The 19,679-nt window shown below is 41.3% G+C and overlaps 1 protein-coding gene across 1 annotated transcript in view; it reads left to right on the forward strand.

Annotated features, from left to right (window-relative positions):
* Positions 1-18,521, forward strand: part of COL25A1 (collagen type XXV alpha 1 chain) — a 468,167-nt gene extending 449,646 nt beyond the window's left edge. Inside the window, exons 34-37 of the mRNA XM_074993461.1 lie at positions 710-763; positions 6,959-7,045; positions 10,498-10,536; positions 13,571-18,521. Coding sequence (XP_074849562.1) covers positions 710-763; positions 6,959-7,045; positions 10,498-10,536; positions 13,571-13,573 — 183 coding nt within the window. The 3' untranslated portion in view covers positions 13,574-18,521. The remainder of the gene's footprint in view (positions 1-709; positions 764-6,958; positions 7,046-10,497; positions 10,537-13,570) is intronic.
* The last annotated feature ends 1,158 nt before the right edge of the window (positions 18,522-19,679 follow it).

The following is a 19,679-nucleotide window of genomic DNA, read 5'->3' on the forward strand; positions in this document are numbered from 1 at the left end:
TTTGACCAATTACTCCTACTCATAGGTAAATAATTCCATCATTGGGAGCAGCACATTTATTTCCTGTTTTCTATTAATGCTGACTGGGCAGAGAGCATACTAAATATCTGGTAAAGAGTGGTGAGAGAAACTGCACAATGGTATTTTGAGAAAGTTCAGCTCAACCATGCAAAGCCTGCAAGACACAGAGCTTACTACCGAAAATAGTCCCATGGACCAGCGGGGCACTAATCAAACTAGTAACTACTACGCCTGATAAAAGCAGGGCTGGCTGGTTCAGAGTCTAACTGGTGCCGCTCACTTAGGAGCAGAACAAGGAGCCACTAACATTTGTTTAAGTAACTTCATCCCTGTTGAAAAAAACATGATCATCCCTCAGCTCTACAAATGAGACATTTTTCCCAATTTAAGAATTCTTACAGCATGCAAGTGAGAGACTGTCGCCATCCCTATTCTCATCCCATTCCCACCTTCCCTACTGTCAAAGGCCCCAAAGTGCAGCAACCCCCTTCAGAGCCCAATCATGTCACTTAGCATGTCCAATAGCAGGAAAGTGCAGGATAACAAACATGCCGAATATGAGCCACCTTCTTACAAAGAGCACGCATTGCATTAGTCTTTTTCCCTGTAAGTTTCCCAGCAGTATTTTGAAATGTAACCTACAATGAGAGAAGAGCCAATAGATATCTTTGTTCATTTCTTTTTATAGGGTTTCCCTGGGCCTCGCGGAGAAAAGGGTGATCTAGGAGAAAAGGGAGAAAAGGTGACCTCAGTGCTGTTATCTGCTGTTTGATTCCTCCACCCAGTCCATTTGGCTGTCCCAAGCCTATCATTTGTCCGTTAAACCTGATCTTTCTTCTAACTGTGTGCCAAAAGGCAGGTCATGTGTATTTGCTAGATAAAGTGATCGAAGAGGAGAGCCAAAACCTCCGTACAGATCCACTAATATAACACTTCCCAGGATAGGAGGGGAAGGGTTTGCCCACTCTCACCCTACAATCAGGCTCCTTTTCTGTAACCGTGCCATGCCTGTTGACTGTCCGTGTCAGTCTGTGACTCTCAATGCACATGACAATAGGGTGCTAATTTTTTGGAGGGGCCGCTGGCTCAGGACCTTACCTGATGTAAATCAATGTAGTCCCAGTAATTACGGTGTGTCTTGGTAGATTTATGCCAGATGAGGATCTGGTTCATTATGAAGTATTCTAGGGATTGTTTTTAAAAATTACATACTTTACAATGAAGAGAAGTATCTTAATGATTTGCATCCAGTTGCTTTTCTGGATTAAAGCTCTTCCCTATAGCTTTGTAAAACTATAGTTTTTGTAAACCAGAAAATTCGATATTCCTCTAGTGCATGAGAAACATACAGTGAACTAGCTTTATTTCTCAGCCCAGGCAAACAGGAAACATCGTGAAAATCAATGTATACATTTAGGGCCAGAATGTGACTCTCTGTGGGGACGGGGCACAAGGAGAGTTCATAAAGAGACCCATACTTACAAGTGCAGTCTCTCTAAGCCCACAGAAGCAGAGGGGCTGCTCCTTCAAAGAGGGCGTGCGAGAAGTTGTGATCTTGGCTTTGTCCCATGCACCAGCCTGTAGAGCAAGCCACTTGTGCGGGGGAACAGAGCACATCATCCGAAAGGGAGACCCTGCAAATGGTCCCAAAGAATATGAACTTGAGTTTTTAAATGGCTTCATTTTAACTGTGCCTGCACCACGTTTGTGTTCCTGCCAAATGGACGTTCATGTAAGCAAGTTTAACTGGCATGAATGCTCACAGAAAGGGAACCTCAGAGTCACATACACAACTACGGGCAGACACAGAACTGAAAATACTCCCATGCATGATGAGCATTTGCTCCAGAAGTGCCTGTGCATCTTACCAGTCAGAGGACAGAAACAATATTGTTGCGGCAACGGGGCTAATACCATGTCTGTTATGAATCATGGAGGTATAAGCATTCAGGAGGATTAAACTCTCCATAGAAAGGGATCTGTGCAATACTGCACCCACACATTTTTTAGAGGATTTATAGGTAAAACTCTTCTTTCTGATGGAAATTTGTTTTTAGAGTCCTTTTGTGTTGTAGAATAGCAGCAGAGTTAGCCAGGCCAGCTTTGGAAACCCTGTGATCCTAGATCAGAGATTTCCCAGAAAGCTCAGAGGCTGAGGTAGGAAGGGGGACAACATATTAAGCAATGACATTCCAAGAGAGAGCGCCAAGACAGATGCTTCTTAATAAAAAGGCAGAGGTGTCTCAGCTGAGGTTTTCTTCAGGTTTTTTATGACTTGTGTTCAAAGAAATAGGAGGTGTGTACCTCTTGGAAATAAATTATACTAGAAAACACCTTCGTTCTGCATGCTTCAAATGGGAAATAGATCCACAAGGCCTCAGGATCTGCTATTGCTTGGCAAGGGAGAACAACACCTTGTGACTTTATCTGCCAAACTATCTCTAATTAGCACAATTTTCTGAGCAAACAGCCGGAACTTGGAGAGAAATATTCATGTACAATCAATGTATAGAGTTAAAGAAATGTAATACCTCCTTCCTGCGCCAAAAAAATCTGATATTTTTGGAAAATGGATATGAGGAAATCACAATCTGCTTGTCATTGTTCCAAGATCAGAACAAAGAGGCAAATTTTATCCAATACATTTTTCACTAAGGGCTAAATTCAACTGATAAATCTTTCATTGTAACTTATTTTCTCAGCTGTAATAGTTGAGCTAAGGGGGAAAAGTCAGTGTGCTAAGGACAGGTCCTTAGCTAGTGTAATTTACCTGTACTGATTTCAATTCAGCTATGCCAATTTATACCAGCTAAACCATGATTTTTCTTTCTGGATGGCATCACTTTAAATATTGCTGACTGATAGTGACTGCTAGGCTGAAGTTACAGAGGGTCAGATTATTATATTTCTACACCAAAAATCTGAGGTTCATTGCAGAAGTTTGTAGCACAAACATGGCATTTTTAGTGATCAATAACATCTCCTCTGGTATGTGTGTGCTCCTGTCCAATACCGTTGGGCAGCGCCCAGATCTGCAGCTGCTTGGGTCTGGATTAAATCGCAGACTGAACTCCTCCAGGTGTTCACTAGCTGTACTACAGTGAAAGTGAGTCAGTGTTTGCAGCATCATTTCTGCATAACTTGGCTGTAAAAACATAATTGCTCAGAGCTGTAAATTGACATACAAGGTAATATCCCAGGAGCACTTTTTGAGAAATAGGTTTTTAAAAGTGTCTTGATTGTTTGCTAGTTTGCTGGGCGGAGGGGTTGTTGCCTGTTTGTTTTTTAAATTGTATTAATAAAAAAATGAATTGTCAAAAGACTGCACTTAAACAATATGGTATTTTGAGTCATTAAAAAAGTTTTAAAAAGCCCACTTAATATAGAGGCCAGTAGTTTAGCTTTAAAAAAAAAAAGAAAAGAAAAGAAAAACCATCTTAGCATTAACCATTAAAAAAGAACAGAGATTTGTTCTTCTGGACCCAGGCTAAGGCTCAGTCTCATGAAGTTCCTTGCACTCTCCACTCTCATTGATGTTAGAGAAGTGGGTGGGGACCAGGAGAGCGATCAGAACCCCATAGGACTGCACTGTCCTTGTGCTCCCTTCTGTTTGCTGAGGAGAATCTGCATCGAGGGAAAGTAGGAGCCTGTGTCTGACCCCTAGTCATGTAGCTGTCTCTCTGTTGAGGCTTTGGGATCAAACAGGCCTGAAGAACAAAGCAAGCAATCCTGAAGCACTTAAAAGACTAACAAAACAAAAAGCAGTCAAGTAGCACTTTAAAGACTAGCAAAATAATTTATTAGGTGAGCTTTCGTGGGACAGACCCACTTCTTCAGACCATAGCCAGACCAGAACAGACTATGGTCTGAAGAAGTGGGTCTGTCCCACGAAAGCTCACCTAATAAATTATTTTGCTAGTCTTTAAAGTGCTACTTGACTGCTTTTTGTTTTGATAGTATATAGACTAGCACAGCTCCCTCTCTGTTACTATTTAAAAGACTAACAATTTTATTTATTAGGTAATGAGCTTTCATAGGAAAGACCCACTTCTTCAGATTCTGGGGCAGAGCTGAGAGAAAACTGAGGAATCAGCGAAATATAAAAATGAAAACTAAGGGGGAGGGAGGAAGGAGCAGAAAAGAGAGGGTGAAACATCTGGGAAGAGTAAATTAAGAGTGATGTCTGCCATCCCTGCAAACAGCAAAGGTGGGGAAATTGTCCTTATAATGAGTAAGATAATTGCGATCCTCGATGAAAGGTATCAAACTTGCGGATGAATTCCAATTCAGATGTCTCCCTTGCAATCTGGTGTTAAAATCCCTTTATAGTAATTCACAAACCTTAAAGTCATTTATGGAGCGTCGTGCCAGCTTAAAGTGCTCACTTATGGGTTTATGTATATTCAAATTCCTAATGTCTGATTTGTGTCCATTCATCCTTTGACAGAGGGACTGTCCAATTTGTCCAGTGTACATGGCAGAGGGGCATTGCTAGCACATGATGGCATGTGTCTTGTTAGTGGAAGTGCAGAAATATGAGTCCCTGATGGTGTGACTGATGTGGTCAGGTCCTGTGATGGTGTCGCTCGTGTAGATAGGTGGACAGAGCTGGCAACAGGTTTTGTTGCAAGGCAAGGTTCCAAGGTTAGTGTTTCTGTGGTATGGTGTGTGGCTGCTAGAGTTTTCTTGAGGTTGGGTGGCTGTCTGTAGGTCTGAAGAGGGAGAATAGGCCAGGGGAACCAGGTAGAATTCTGTTGATTCTCCATCTTTAATCACATGATATGTCCTTGGGGGAAAGAGTCTGGAGTCAGGACCTATAGAAGGATCCTTTGAAGCATTTGAAGCATGGTTGTTGCAGGAGCTGTGCTTCCCAATATCCATCAGTGCTGGACAGAAATAGGGACACATAGGGCATTCACGCAGATGCTCTGTGACTCTGAGGAAACCTTACAATCTGCATAAAATACAGGCGATTAGGGAGTAAGTAACAGGTTAAGGAAACAGGAAGAAACCTCCCACTGTTTCCCCTCCCTTTTTCCCATCCTACCTGGTTCACTGAAGAATTAATAGGAGGCTCCATGAGTTAAAGCTAATAGAACCTTGCTTTATATTTAAAATGTAAGTTGGCATAGTACCAGTTCACAGGTGTGTGAAAAATCCACACACATGCACCCTAAACACCAGTGATGCTGATCTAGCTCTTAGCAGAAGCGGCTAGGTTGATGGAAGAATGCTTTCTGGCACACAGGAAAGAGAGAGATGAGGCATTCTTTTCTCATGATGCCATAAATACAGTATACCTGTTTATGGGAAAACTTCTGTTTACATTTGAATGGGACAATTACTGTCGTATTTCATGTATTTTGTGTCTTCCCTTTTGCAATTACATTGTAGTAAGACTGCTTGATTCTTAATTTAATCAATGTTTATGATAAAAAAAGCCATTTCTAAATGGATTTAATCTTTGTGTTGGTGTGAAACTGGTTGAATGTCCATCGACTGTACTTCGTCCTAAACATGTCTGCCTTTCCAGCGGTGCATTCTTTCCGTCTCCTTTTACCTTCTTTCCTTACAATTCCCTCTGGTTTTTTTTACCCTTTTCCTTACAAATTGAATCCCTCCCACAGCCACAAGCTTGAAAGGCTTTCCTTTGTTGTTCTCCAGAGTCATACTAATTTTCCTTTTGCTATTTTCCTATTTCTTTATAATATACCCAATGTTTCCCTCCCTTTTTCATTTTTTTTTGGTCCTAGTCCATTTATTGATTGATTTATTTATTTATTTATTTATGGCTTGATCGTTTGTTTTCAAAAGAAGCAGTTTTGGTTTTTTAAACTGCAAGTGAGCCTGAAACTCATTTACCATTGTGACCAACTGGTGTGAAATCAATTTCAAAACTGATGCTCCAATTATCACATATTGCTTGGAGGGGGTCTTCTTTTCAGGGGTGCCCAATGGGAGAAGGAAAAAAAAAAAAGATTATTTTCTATGTCTCATTTCTATGGTTTACCGAAAGCTGTGAAATTTGCTGTAAACTTCTACTTCAGAAATCTTAATTGTTTGCGTTTTTAAAAAAGTAACAGTGCAAAGTCAGTCACCTTGACGAAGGGAATAACGTAAAACCAATGAAATTTTACCTGCACTGGAGAGATTGAATGTGAAATTTAAATGAAGATATACCTTAGCCCTTCTAATTAGTTTCTGAATACAGAAAGGAAAATTTTATAGCCCCTCAACATCAAGTAGTTTGAATCTTCTGAGTGTTTTAGTTGGGTTTGAAATGACAGGCCAAATTCTGTTCAAAGTGGTATCTGTGCCATCCTGTTGATTTCACTGGGTTTGCATAGAGGTACGTGATGGCAGAATTTGGCCCAGACTGTACTGAAACTGATGCTTGCAGAATCCATTCAGTAAAGGACATGATGGAACACTGTTGCCCCTGCTCTGACTCTACTGAGTCACAGTGGCAATCGGTTGCTCTCATTATTTTCATCTCCAGTCCCCCCATTGCCAGAAATTAAGTTGATTTGTTTAATTGTTCCAAAGACACCTCTGACTAGAAATTCCACTTCCTCTGTAGCTCCTACCAACAGGACTCATTCAACTTGCCATTTCTGTCCTTGCCCCTGGTTTGAATCAGGAAGTCAGTCTATCATTTCAAACCCTACTTTATGATTCTAATATTTCATTATATTGACATTAATATACAAAAGCTTCATGATAGCAGCTGCTGCGCATCTTGTTGATGATCGTGTCATTTATTTTCCACATAATGCATCATGCAAACCAGAACACAGTGGTAAGTGTCCTTTCAGCCATCTGCTAGCAAAACAAAAAACAAAAAAAACGCCATCTTTTAAACCAGTCTCTTTCCATTGTATTTTTTTTTACCCAAAAGAATGAAACATTTGTTTTATCCAAACCATTGTGTCCACAGGGGGAAAAGGGAAAGAAAGGCAAAAAGGGGCCTAAAGGGGAGAAAGGAGAACAGGGTGCCCCTGGATTAGATGCACCTTGCCCATTGGTACGTCTCACTCGTGTATTGGAAATCGCTCCTTCTGCTGTAGATTATAATGCCATAAAACGAGGGGAGAGGAACAAGCCACAGCAATAGGGCAACCTGATATCATTCAAAATGCTTCTATCCCCTGGTCTACAAATTACAGCCTGAACTATTCTTGTCCTCATAATTCAGTTTAAACCACCAGTTTGACGATCTTAAAAACGAATGTCACTTATGGAATATTTTTCATGGAATGCACTGTGTAGACATGCTGACTACTTGTGCCTATCTGCCAGTGTTTTCTGCATATTGGAAACCTCTTCAGCTACATAGTTTTCTTGAAAAGTGAGCCATGAAGAAGCTAAGATCCTAGATGTGAAATTGCATCTGGGTCATTTCCACACAGGTTTTAATCACTGGTGCTGTGAGCTTGCTCCTTTTGGTCTCTTTGTTGTTGTCTTTTTTTTCCTCCAGCTAAATCAAATACGAAAGACACTTCTTTGTCAGTAACGTTGCAAGTTAATCTTTACAAACAGGGATTCCGTGGAATTAAGGGGGAAAAAGGGGAGCCAGGCCAGCCAGGCCTGGATGGGCTGGATGCCCCTTGCCAATTGGTACAGTATTTCTCTTTCCTACCAACCCTGCATGCGATTCCTTTGTATATAATCAGTCGTTCTCAGTGTAAAGTGGTGTTTTTCTGAGCAGACGATACATTATCCTCCTAATATGTGCATGTGCATGAACAAATCAGTTGTTTCAGCAATCATAACAGTATCGGGAAGACACATTCTGTCAACACCTGGAACCTAACTCCCAGCATTGTACTCTCACATCACACGGTAGTTTGAGTATGTGTTCTTCCAACATAATTTTTCCTTTGGCACTGTTTGTTTCCCTCTCCCACCCCTCCACCCCAACCACCACAAATGCCTTTTGCCTTACTCACTAAGAATGAAATACACTTCTGTGCAGAGACCCAGGGCAAGGACCGTACATTATTTGTCCCACAGTGTGGGGATCTCATACTGGCTCTCTGCATAGGCGTGAGTTTCAGCCTAACCTGCACCTGAAACTGTTCCATACACTCAACTCCAGCTGAAATCAGTGTGCCTCTTTTTCCAGGATTGAGCCAAGGTGACATATACACAGAGAACTAGATAAAATCCATCTTTCAACGCTAAATCATAGAGCTTTGCAATAAGCAAAGATATGAGTAAAATCTGCAAGATCAGGCTCTATGAATAATTTTTTGGGGACCGGGCTCATAGATCAGAATAGTACTTAAATATGAAACACAAACCTGAGCTGAGCTTTGTAAGAAGGTAACAGTCTGCAGCCCAAACCCTCACTGTCTTCCTTATTTAATGTTTTCAATTTAATGGTCTTTCCTTTGGAACTTACCTCCCTGCAATACACATAGTGCTGCTCCACTTCCTCCACTCTGTGTTAGCATGAACACAAGTTCCCCTTCTACTAAAATTCTACTTGTGACCCTCTCCCTTGTACCAATCTGGCAACACAGATGTTTTTTAAAAATCCAAGTATATTTTATTTTTTACGATTCAAATTGAACCGTACACACACATTTACAAACAGCTCAAGAGATAGGTGGTTTTAACTGTTGGCAGTTAAATTTGATCTGCATGTTCTGATAATGTTTGTTAGCTAAGCACGATTCTCTGAAGATGAATGTTAAAATTAAGCAGGTTTTCTCTCAAATATAAAGTTTCTAATCTAAATTGTCAATGGCATTTTAATCTGAAGTACATAGTCCATGTTATTTTTGGTTTGCTTCTGAGTAATGATAACCATATCTCATATTTTTGAGGGAATCAAGCATGCCTTCATAATTAAAAATGTGTTTGTCTCTGTAATATCATTTATAGCTGAAGAATCCTTATACCATTGCTGTGAAAAATACTCTGCTACGGGTAGGATCGATAGGCAGTTATTAGAATAAGCTTTTAAACAACCAGCACCGTTTCTTGTTCTGGAAGGGAGGTACTTCTTGTCAGAAAGTTGTAAGGAGAGACGAGGGGAACACCTGAGACACACAAACTCTGTTTCCGAATTGTTAGCAGATAAGGAATCCAAGTCTAAAGTAGTAGTGCCTTTGACCTAATAAATGACTGGGGCCTGAGATTCTCCTCTCAGTTGCAGTCCATTTCTTGTGATGTGCTGAAGGCCTTCAACTTGGTACACTCATCACAGTATAGGATCTGTCCTCTACACCGCTGCAAATAAGGTGTGACTGCATTAAAACCTGTGTATTTCAGATCAGAATCTATCCCATGAGCTAAACTGGGGACACAGATCATTTTAAGCAAAAAGAGAATAAAGTGCTGGGGGTGTATTAAAGTGCACACTAACTAGCACCGTCCAAGTAACAAATAGCTTGACAGCCGTATGGGACAGAACATTTACTTTCTACCATAGTGCCCTGCTCTCAGGGAAACACATCACATGGATTTCAGTGTTACAGGTTGCACCTCTCAAATCTAGTACTCTCTCATCCCAGGACGAGAGGGTACTGGGTTGGGGCTGGGGCCACTGCCTGCCCTGCCTGCCCTGCCATAGTTGAGCCCACTTCCCATGCCAGCCCTGTGGCAATGCAGGGCAGAGAGACAGAGACTCTGCCTCCCCCACAGCAGCTGGGGGAGGAGCAGGAGACCCCGCCTGCCCTGCTGGGCCAGGAGACAGAGCCGGAGTTCCCTGGCTGACCTGCAGCAGCCACCAGGGCAGGGGCTGGAGCCCAAGAGCAGCTCAGGAGAGCCCAAGCTGTGGCCGCAGTCCCAGGCGAGGGAGGTTGGAGGCTAAGTCCACAGCAAACCCGGGAGCACAGAGCTGTATGGGCCAGAAGCCCTGAACCCCTTCTGGTCTGGCACATTCTCTTGTTTGGGACCTATCAGGTCCCAACCTTGCTGGACAAGGGAGGTGTAACCTGTAATAGGGTCAGTCCTTTAGTTTCCATTTTATTAAGGTAAAAAGTAACATGTATGAAAATATTCCCATAGCTAGTTTGGATGTAAACATCCTATCAATGGGTTAACTTTGTATCAAGACCATAAAAACAATAAATGATATGCTATTGCCAACTGATTTATAGCTAAAGGACTTATAGATAATTGACATTTTACTTTACACTATATAGTTCTGCAGGCAATGATTCCAGCTCAGCTGATTTGACGCCAATGAGGTTGCCCTGGCAGCAAAAATATAGTAGTTATGATTTAAAGTTGTTACCAAGATTAGGCCCATTTTAGGTGGGATTGAAGTTTTTGGAGTGGCAGGGTTGTATGTATTTACAATGTTAGCACACAATCTTTATTGGATGCTGGAATTTTTCTCATGCTAAGTGACAGAATTATTAGTTAGGGAGTGGAAGCTAGTCATGAGCTAATAAGGCCTGGTTGTTTTATCAGATGTACTGTCAGGCTCAACTATGCTCTTTTTTATCTTTCTCCTTGGAACAGGGGCCGGATGGATTACCAATGCCTGGCTGTTGGCAAAAGGTAAAACATACCAAATTATTTCTGCACAGAGGCACTGTCCCTTTTCTTTGTCATGAGAGAACCCTTCCTACCTCACACATTCTGATTTCAATAAGAATAGCTGTCGGCTTTGAGAATACACAGCAGCCCAAGATATAAGTTCCCCTCAAATATTATCTGCATGATGAATTTGTACGATGTAAAGTTATAATAGCAATTGATTTATGCCCTATTTCAAAACAATTGGCACCTGAGTCTCTGGAAGGTCACAGGAAGAGCGACATTTCCTTCAGCCCCTACATGTGACTCGGGAAGTAGTATCAAACCTGACCATCAATGACATGGCAAAGTCTGATCAAAATGTTCATATCGATTGAAGAGTTTTGCATTTTCTGGGTTACACAAAGGGACATTGCCTCTTGTTTCCCATTTGCCTCTTTCCCAGCCCCCCAGAACACTGCACTTGCATTTTATTAGAGCTTGTTGCTGATATACAGCAAAGCTGAGTGATGTTACTTTGATAAAGATTTCTGCTATTTCACGGTAGAACTCTGACACTGCTAGATTAAAAGCATCAGCTTTCAGAGCAAATGCACCAACAAAAAGATGTTTATTCCTCTCTGAATACAGATACATGAATTCACTGGAAAGAATAAACCATGTGTGAAATGGCAAACCTGGGAATGGCAAACCTCTCTAACTTCAGGGGAACCAGGATTTCACCCATGAATTTTTCACAAGCTGATTCTGCATCATTATGGGTGCATTGCAGTCTGACTAACAATGGAAACAACTGAATGTTTGGTTTGAAAAATACCAGCTGGCAGGTGGAGCTGTGGGTCAGGCAGCATGTGTAGCCCTCAAGCCAGAAAGCAGGGGTACTGCCAGCCTTAGGTGTGCTACACTGGCAACAGAGTCTAGGTATGAAATTACCCAGCTAAGAGGAGCCACAAACACTACTCACTGGACAGCAGCATACTGCGGCAGCTTGTACTGAGTTGGCCTATCTAACAGAGCAGCCCAAAGCCAGCAACTGCAGAGCAGGATTAGCTGAATGTGCAAACCTTAAACAATGTATAGGTTGGACTAAATTAAAGATTCCACTTCTAAGCTGGGAAAATACGCATACAGAAATATAGCTGAATTTGTAGAGTTGCAGAGTTGTCTTCACTACAGGCTGGATTGATGGGCAGCAATCAATCCAGCGGGGGTTGATTATCACGTCTACATAGACATGATAAGCCAACCACCGAGCATTCTCCAGTCAACTCTGGTACTCCACCAAAACGAAAAGAGTAAGCAAAGTTGATGGGAGAGCATCAGCTGCTGACTTATTATAGTGAAGACGCCGCAGTAAGCAGACCTAAGTGCGTCGACTTCAGCTATGTTATTCACATCTCTCAAGTTAAGTAATTTAGATTGAGTGCCTGTGACAAACTAGACAAGGCCTCAGTCAGTACACCTGCAGCTTTCCTTGAACTACTGCCTTCCTTGACAATAGAGGTACTAGTTCAGCAGTGACTTTCAAAACAGGCGAGGCAATTCAGGAACTGCTGTAGTAGTTGGAGCTATTTATTACTCATCTTCTAGCCCACCAACAGAGGGCAAAGAGGGAAAATGCCTCAGGGCCAAGCAATTCAAAGGGGCCCAGGGCTCTGGCTGCTGTCTCCACCATAACTGCAGCAGTGGCTGGAATTCTGGACCTTTTAAGTTGCTGCTGGAGAGAGGAAGGCCGTGTGCTCCAAGCCAGTATTAATGGCTGGAGGAGCCGGGGTGGCAGGGAGGTGCTGTGCTCTGGGCAGTTCCGAGGGCCAGCTCATCCATGCCTCTTCTGCCCTTGGCCTCACCCTTTTCAGGAGCACAGAGTTGGGCTCCCCCACACTTTGCTCAGGGGGCCCAGAGAGGTTGTTGGCTCAACTGAACATCTTTGAAGATGACCAGTTCTAAAATTGATGGTGGTGTTTACCCAGGTATTTCTCTTCTTGCTAAAAGTAAACAGGAGTCACTGTTTGCTTCCCAGGATAATAAGCATTGTTTTTCTTCTCAAAAGAGGTCAGTATCTGCCTATAATTACTAAGGTGACTGGCAACTGGAGTAGGTATGTACATTAAATCAGTGAGTCTTAGTTTTCCAGAAGGACTACGTCTACACTACAGAGATCTTTCAAAAGAAGTTCTTCCAGAAGATCTCTTCCGAAAGAACTTCTTTCGAAAGAGTGCATCCATGTACAAAGGGTACATCTACATAAGGATCTAACTTTGAAGTTAACTTCGAAGTTAAGGACTGCTTCAAAGTGGCCAGCAGAGAGTATACATGCATTTTCCATTACGTCAAAGGTAACTTAAAAGTAGGGAGCCCAACTTTGAAGTCCTTACTCCATTCCTGGGAATGGATTAGAGCCCTGCTTCCACGGGTGTGTATAGACGCTCAACTTCTGAGTTGCTTACTTCAAAGTTACTGTGAAGTTATTTTTGTAGTGTAGACATGGCCAAAAATGCGGATCCAAAGAGCAATCTGCTCCTTCGAAAGAGCATCCCCACATCCCCTGCTCTGTCAAAAGAACTGTCCAGCAGTCAAAAATCAGGCCACATGAGGACTGCTCTGTCAAAAAAAGGGGTCTGCAGAGCATTTACACACATTTTCATTTGAAAGAAACTTTCAAAAGGGGGTGCTCTTCCTAAAAGAGAGAGAGATTTTGAAAGGAGGGCTGCATTCTTTCGAGTTGCATTCGAAAGAAAAATTTTTGTGTGTAGACATTCCTTTCACTAGATCTTTCAAAAGAGGCCTCTTCTTTTGAAAACTCTTTTGAAAGAACTTGCTAGTATAGATGCAGCCAAAGAGTTATTCATGGGGACTGGATAGAAACTTATAGCTATTTGTCACAGCATCCCTGAACAATGGTTTCTCAATAACTCTTATAGGCATTTTGGAAGCAATTGTGGCTAAAAGAATAAAAGATTTTTTGGAGTTCTACCCTGTCTTTATGCACTTGGAACAGAAGTTTGATTGCTAGATTACTAACCTGGCCAATTTATCTCTTTTTGTCTCTTTGCAGTGATGAATCTAACCTTAGAAGCATGAAGTTGTGTATAATGCTCCACTTTTTGTATTTATAGTTGAAAACAGAAATTTTATTTTACAAGTCTGAGATATGTTTACATGTAGCTGCTTCTACTTGTTTGCAGTAGTCCATGTGTACATTTTCTTCACTTATATCTGCAGTTAAGCAGTATATATAACTGCAGGAAAAACCTGCAAAAATAAAGATCCGTCTCTCTATAGAGATATCTATACAGAGATAAATCATGGAGATTTATTTTTTTCTGCAAATTTTCTTATTTTTGGCTTGTGGACCTGCATGGACAATGAGTGCCAGGAACTAGTTTACATGAACATGTGACCAAATATGAGCTAACTGCTATGATTTGTACTGTACCAACTGCCATTGGAATTTACTGACTTTGCTTCCATGTTCATCTTAAACATCATCACTGACTCATGCCACCATCCATGCTTGTACAGACTATAAAAGAGCATGAATTGTGTGCCAAACCTGCTTGTTGTGTGATCGCTCCACATGCTAAATGGCTGCTCACTGTGACCTCTGATCCAAACTTCTGAATTATTTCCTTTTATTATCTCAAGGGAGTCACACCATGGCTTATTGCCAAAAAGAGATAAGGCAGAGGAGATTAGAAAATGGTCTTGAATTTTTGGGGAACACAGTTCCAGCTGCAGGTGGATGGCTTCCAGTTTGGTGGGTCATGTGACAACCCCGCCTTTAAACAGGATCATGTGACACCCCCGTCAAAAAGGGTCATGCCTGTTGCTCAGCATCGGTTTTTCTTGCACTGCTCACAGTCACAAAGACATTCGCGATAGATGGGTTTAGATGCCAAGTGCTGTCAGCTGTTTAACCAAGATTGGAAGAAGTTTGAAGGACAAACCAGACTTCCTCTGTGGGCAGTTTGAAAAGGTGGCAAAGATGCTAAGTGGATGGTTTGACAGCAGGCCCTGTTTGAGATTGGAAGCTTCTCAGCCAGATTCAAGGATTGACACGATATGAGCCCCATATATTGTATTTTTGGATTGCTAAAAGAAAGCATTCTTGGCAATGGGGATGTCTGAGAACCCTCAGCTATGGACTAATGTAACTGACAGGACCTGTGTGTGGAGGTTTTGAATGATCCAATTTAAATTACACAAAGCTTACATCTTCTGGGAAAAAATGAAGCGAAATTAACCACAGCTTTTGAAACTTACAAAAGAGTCATTTCAGTAGCCTCTTTCAGATTTGTTGCGACACACAAGCTTTGAAGGAAGTAACTTCACATCAGATGTTCCTCTGGTTTCAGTATTATATATTTTTAGTCTTTGAATCCTTTAAGTTGGAAAAAAGTTACTTAATTTTATTTTCACTGTGTGATTTATTCATGTGGTTCTTTTTCTGCAATTGCAATGATTTTATGGACATGGTTGCCCAAGAATGTAGAAAAGGCATGAACCCAAGTCGTCATCATGGTATGATAGTCAAAATACACTCTATAAGGTATAATTATTTTTCCATTTCTGGTCAAGTGACTAGTACACAAAAGAAGCAGAGAATATTTTGTTTGTCTGCATTTGATTGCTGGAAGCATTGAATTGGTGCATATTTTGTATTTTGAACCTGATTAAGAATTTGTTTCTGTTTTGAGTCTTCATATGGTGCATTTATGGTCAGATTAAGAGATTAATTTCTATGGAACTGTTTTTTCTTTGGTAGATACAAATTCGTTTTAGATCTAGTCCAGTAATTGTGCATACTGAGATGATCACAATCTTTTTAATATACATTCTGAGAGTTTGTTTTATAGGAATACTAGAAATAGAGTTGCAGAAAAAGAGTATTTCTCCATCAATGTGTAGGCACCCTTTCATTCCTGGAAACATGCATAATGTGCTGCTCATTGGGTTTGTTAGATCATCTGGAAGTGGGCACGTCTATCATTTCACTCTGAAGTGGATGATTACTCCCCATTAGAATCTCCGGTCACACTAGAAGCCACACTGTGTGTCTTTCTTTCATTCTGCATGATATTGTTATTGGCATTTCAATATATCAACCCCCAGAAAAGAAAATAGCTTTTCAAAGAGAAAGAGTTGTTGATTTATTTAAATATATAAAGATGACTTCTTACCTAGACCTCTATCTTCGTTTCCTGCAGAAAGCCTGTTTACAGGTGCAATTCTTCTTTATTCAGCCCAGCAATGCTGGGGTGGAAATGGATGTTTTATTTTACAGTGCTAACGACAACCACCAGCAGTCTGAGCCTGCGACCCTTGCATGGGTGCTATGACTTCAGTGGAACTTTGACCTATGAAGAGGATTACAGGATCAGGGCAAAAGCAGCAACATTCCACCCTGACTCTTCCTTATTTTATTCTGCTTTCTTGGTAAACATTCAAGCTGTCCTCTAAGCAGGAGAGAATCCTTCTATCCAGGTGCTAACTGATATACACTGGGTTCATTGTGCCCGTGTAGCCTGGAATCCATAGCATCTTTCTGTGGCACATCAAATTTTGGGAAGCAACAGAAGCAAGTTATTGGACTAGGTGAGCTATTGTCTGGTGCGGTATGGTGATTCCTATCTTCTAATGAGAAATTTACCTGGTTAGCTAAATTCTTCTATATGTTAAGATAAAAGATGATATCCTGAAATCAGCTAGTTTTAGTTAAAAAAAAAAAAAAAAAAAAAAAGGATAGGTTCAGGTTCTTCATAACATTCTCTGTTTGCCGAATAAGTGAGGAAAGTTCCTTTAGTGGTAGCATGATGAATATAGCAACAAAAACTTGGAATTGCCCATGAAGACAAGTTGATCACCACACTAAAGCACTATTAAATATGCGTAGTCACTTATCACCCCCATATTTTTATCTGTAGCTGATTTGACATCAACTTTAAAAATCTTATGTTGTTAACCAGAAAAATGCCTTTTGTTGAGGCTTAAAATCACTCATGAAATATCAGCAAAATAGTTCTCTTGCTTATATTTGGTGACTAAAACACAGGGCCAAATTCAGCTCTGGCATAAGTGTGCTATAATCACCAATGCCCTTCAGAATGCTTCTGCTGTCCATTAATGTCCATTAGATTCTTGGATTTTGGCTCATGTCAAGAAAGGATTGTTCCATTGAAAATGGCAGGCAGTGTCTCAATCCAGCCAATCAGATTAGAACAATAATATAAACATATTAACTGGTATTGAAAGGGTGCCTACAGCATGCAAAGTAGTGGGAAATCTGAACAGCATCTAGACAAGGTTGATGTGTAGTACAGATAAAGCAGCTCAGGTTGAATAGTTCATAATGAAAAGGACCCTCTGAAGACTTGCAATATATTTGTTCGGTTTAAAGATAGGGCTTTTTGGTGCTATTATTTCTTGTTTTATTTGCTTAGAGGTGCCATTTGGTTGAAACCGCCATTTTGTTACATTTTAGTAGCATTCCTGCAACACATATCATTTGCTTTGTTTAATTTTGTGAATATGCAGAAACAGTGGTTCATCTGCCAACCGTTTCAGCTGTAACAATGTGCAGAGGACATGAATTTACATTCTGTATCTCTAGCTTTGTTTTGTGACTATTTCTTGTACAGTAAACTCTTTCATATCCGGCATTCTATTATCTGGAACTCTCAAATAACCAGCATCTTAACCCTAACTAAATTGTAGTTACATTTTCCAAAAGTACAGTATAGTGAAAGTAAATACAAATATGTACAGCAGATGTAGCATAAGTTTACAGTGTACAGTACTACTGTTGTTGGTAAATAAAGTACTCTGCACACATTTTTATTTCTTAATATCTAATCTTGTTTTTCTTTAGTGTTACACGTTGCTAGGTATACGTCTCTAGTACCCAGAATATTTAATATCTGGCAACCTCCCAGTCCTGGGGCTTCTGGATATGAAATAATTTACTGTACCTTTGTTGAGGATTTTCAGTATTTGGTACCATTCTTCTTATGTATCTTTAAATGTATTGCAGCCACATTGAACAGTGGCCTTCCGTCTTCATTTTCATAAGCTAGTTGGGGGGGCAGAAAGGGAGATGAACCTTCTTATAGGGTGCTTTAAAGCCTCATTTTTTCAAATGAAGCATGAAACATTCTTTCACAGTACTGATGTTATTTTTCTTCGAATATGTATTTTTAAATTTATTGGTGATTTTCAGTGTCACTCTCTGACAGTCTGGGGAATCAGAATGACTCTATGCATCCAGCCGTTTATCTGTGTTTTCTCTGTGTACCATACAGCTGTTAGGGAAAAGTTTGAAAGAGGTCAAATCAGCATGTCTGTGATGGTTAAAAGAAGCATATGTGCTCCAACAGCAAAAATGTGTTATCGTCAGGTTGGCTACGTCTACACGTGAAGCCAACATCAAAATAGCTTATTTCGATGTAGCAACATCGAAATAGGCTATTTCGATGAATAACGTCTACACGTCCTCCAGGGCTGGCAACGTCGATGTTCAACTTCGACGTTGCGCGGCACCACATCGAAATAGGCGCTGCGAGGGTACGTCTACACGCCAAAGTAGCACACATCGAAATAAGGGTGCCAGGCACAGCTGCAGACAGGGTCACAGGGCGGACTCAACAGCCAGCCGCTCCCTTAAAGGGCCCCTCCCAGACACAGTTGCACTAAACAACACAAGATCCACAGAGCCGACAACTGGTTGCAGACCCTGTGCCTGCAGCATGGATCCCCAGCTGCCGCAGCAGCAGCCAGAAGCCCTGGGCGAAGGGCTGCTGCCCACGGTGACCATAGAGCCCCGCAGGGGCTGGAGAGAGAGCATCTCTCAACCCCCCAGCCGATGGCCGCCATGGAGGACCCAGCAATTTCAATGTTGCAGGACGCGGATCGTCTACACGGTCCCTACTTTGACGTTGAACGTCGAAGTAGGGCGCTATTCCGATCCCCTCATGAGGTTAGCGACTTCGACGTCTCGCTGCCTAACATCGAAGTTAACTTCGAAATAGCGCCCGACGCGTGTAGCCGCGACGGGCGCTATTTCGAAGTTAGTGCCGCTACTTCGAAGTAGCGTGCACGTGTAGACACAGCTGTTATGAACAATGGGAAAAACTCAGAAGCAAATTAATCTTTATGATATTGAATACACACAGATTAGGGACTGTTGTGCATTTATTGTCTGATGACACTGGCACCTACTAAAATCCTGTCTCATGCAAATAGACCTTAGTTGCTTAAGGCAGTGTGGCTTAATGGCTAGAGTGGGTTGGAACATGGAGGAAAAGGCAGGAAATCCTGCCCGCTCTTGAAGTGAATGGCAGTTGTTCCATTGACTCATGCTAGGGTTTCCTCCCTGGATTCTACTCCCAGCTGCACCAATGCCATTCTTGGCAAGTCACATCACTCAGTGCCTCAGTTTCCCCAGGTGCAAAATGGGGATAATGCTTCTGACCTCCTTTGTAAAATATTTGAGGTCTACTAGTTACACATGCTGTAGAAGAGCTGGGTATCATTGATCACGAGAGAAACTTCATTGGCTTCAATGGGATGGGGACAGAAAAGATCTTTTTCTGAAAGTGAAGAAGGTCCTGCAAAGCATGCAGAAGTTGATATTTTCTTTCAAACTTCCTTACCACCACCACTGGTCCATCATGTGCATGTATGTGTAAAGCTGCATCTTTACATTTTACCCAAGGAGAATGCCTCCGTTTCCAAAAAACAAACAAACAAAAACAAAACCTCACTGAAATGCTGACTTTGCAAAGAGACCCATCAGAAGCAAATACGGAGTTTGCTGGTTATGAATACTGATTTTTTCTTGGGCCTCTAAAATACTAAGCCCTGACATCTGATTTTCTTTCATTTGGCAACTTGTTTTTATGAATCAGTGTTACAGTAATGTGAAAACAAAGGTTCTCTCAAGCCTTCTGTAATTGAAGTATTTTACATGGTGGCTGGTTTATTAAATGACATTGCAAGCAAGTGCCTGCCACCTTCATTTCTGATAGGATTTGAATATTGATTCCACTTTTTTGTGGAGCAACGTTAAATAATCTTCTGGAGTGTTGTTTGTTTTGTATTTTTAACTATATCACATTAATGCTGCTTAGAAACAATTGTCTTTCTTTAGAGAATGGGGGCCTTATCCA

Source organism: Carettochelys insculpta, chromosome 4, assembly GCF_033958435.1.
Source record: "Carettochelys insculpta isolate YL-2023 chromosome 4, ASM3395843v1, whole genome shotgun sequence".
In the NCBI taxonomy this organism is placed as follows: Eukaryota; Metazoa; Chordata; order Testudines; family Carettochelyidae; genus Carettochelys; species Carettochelys insculpta.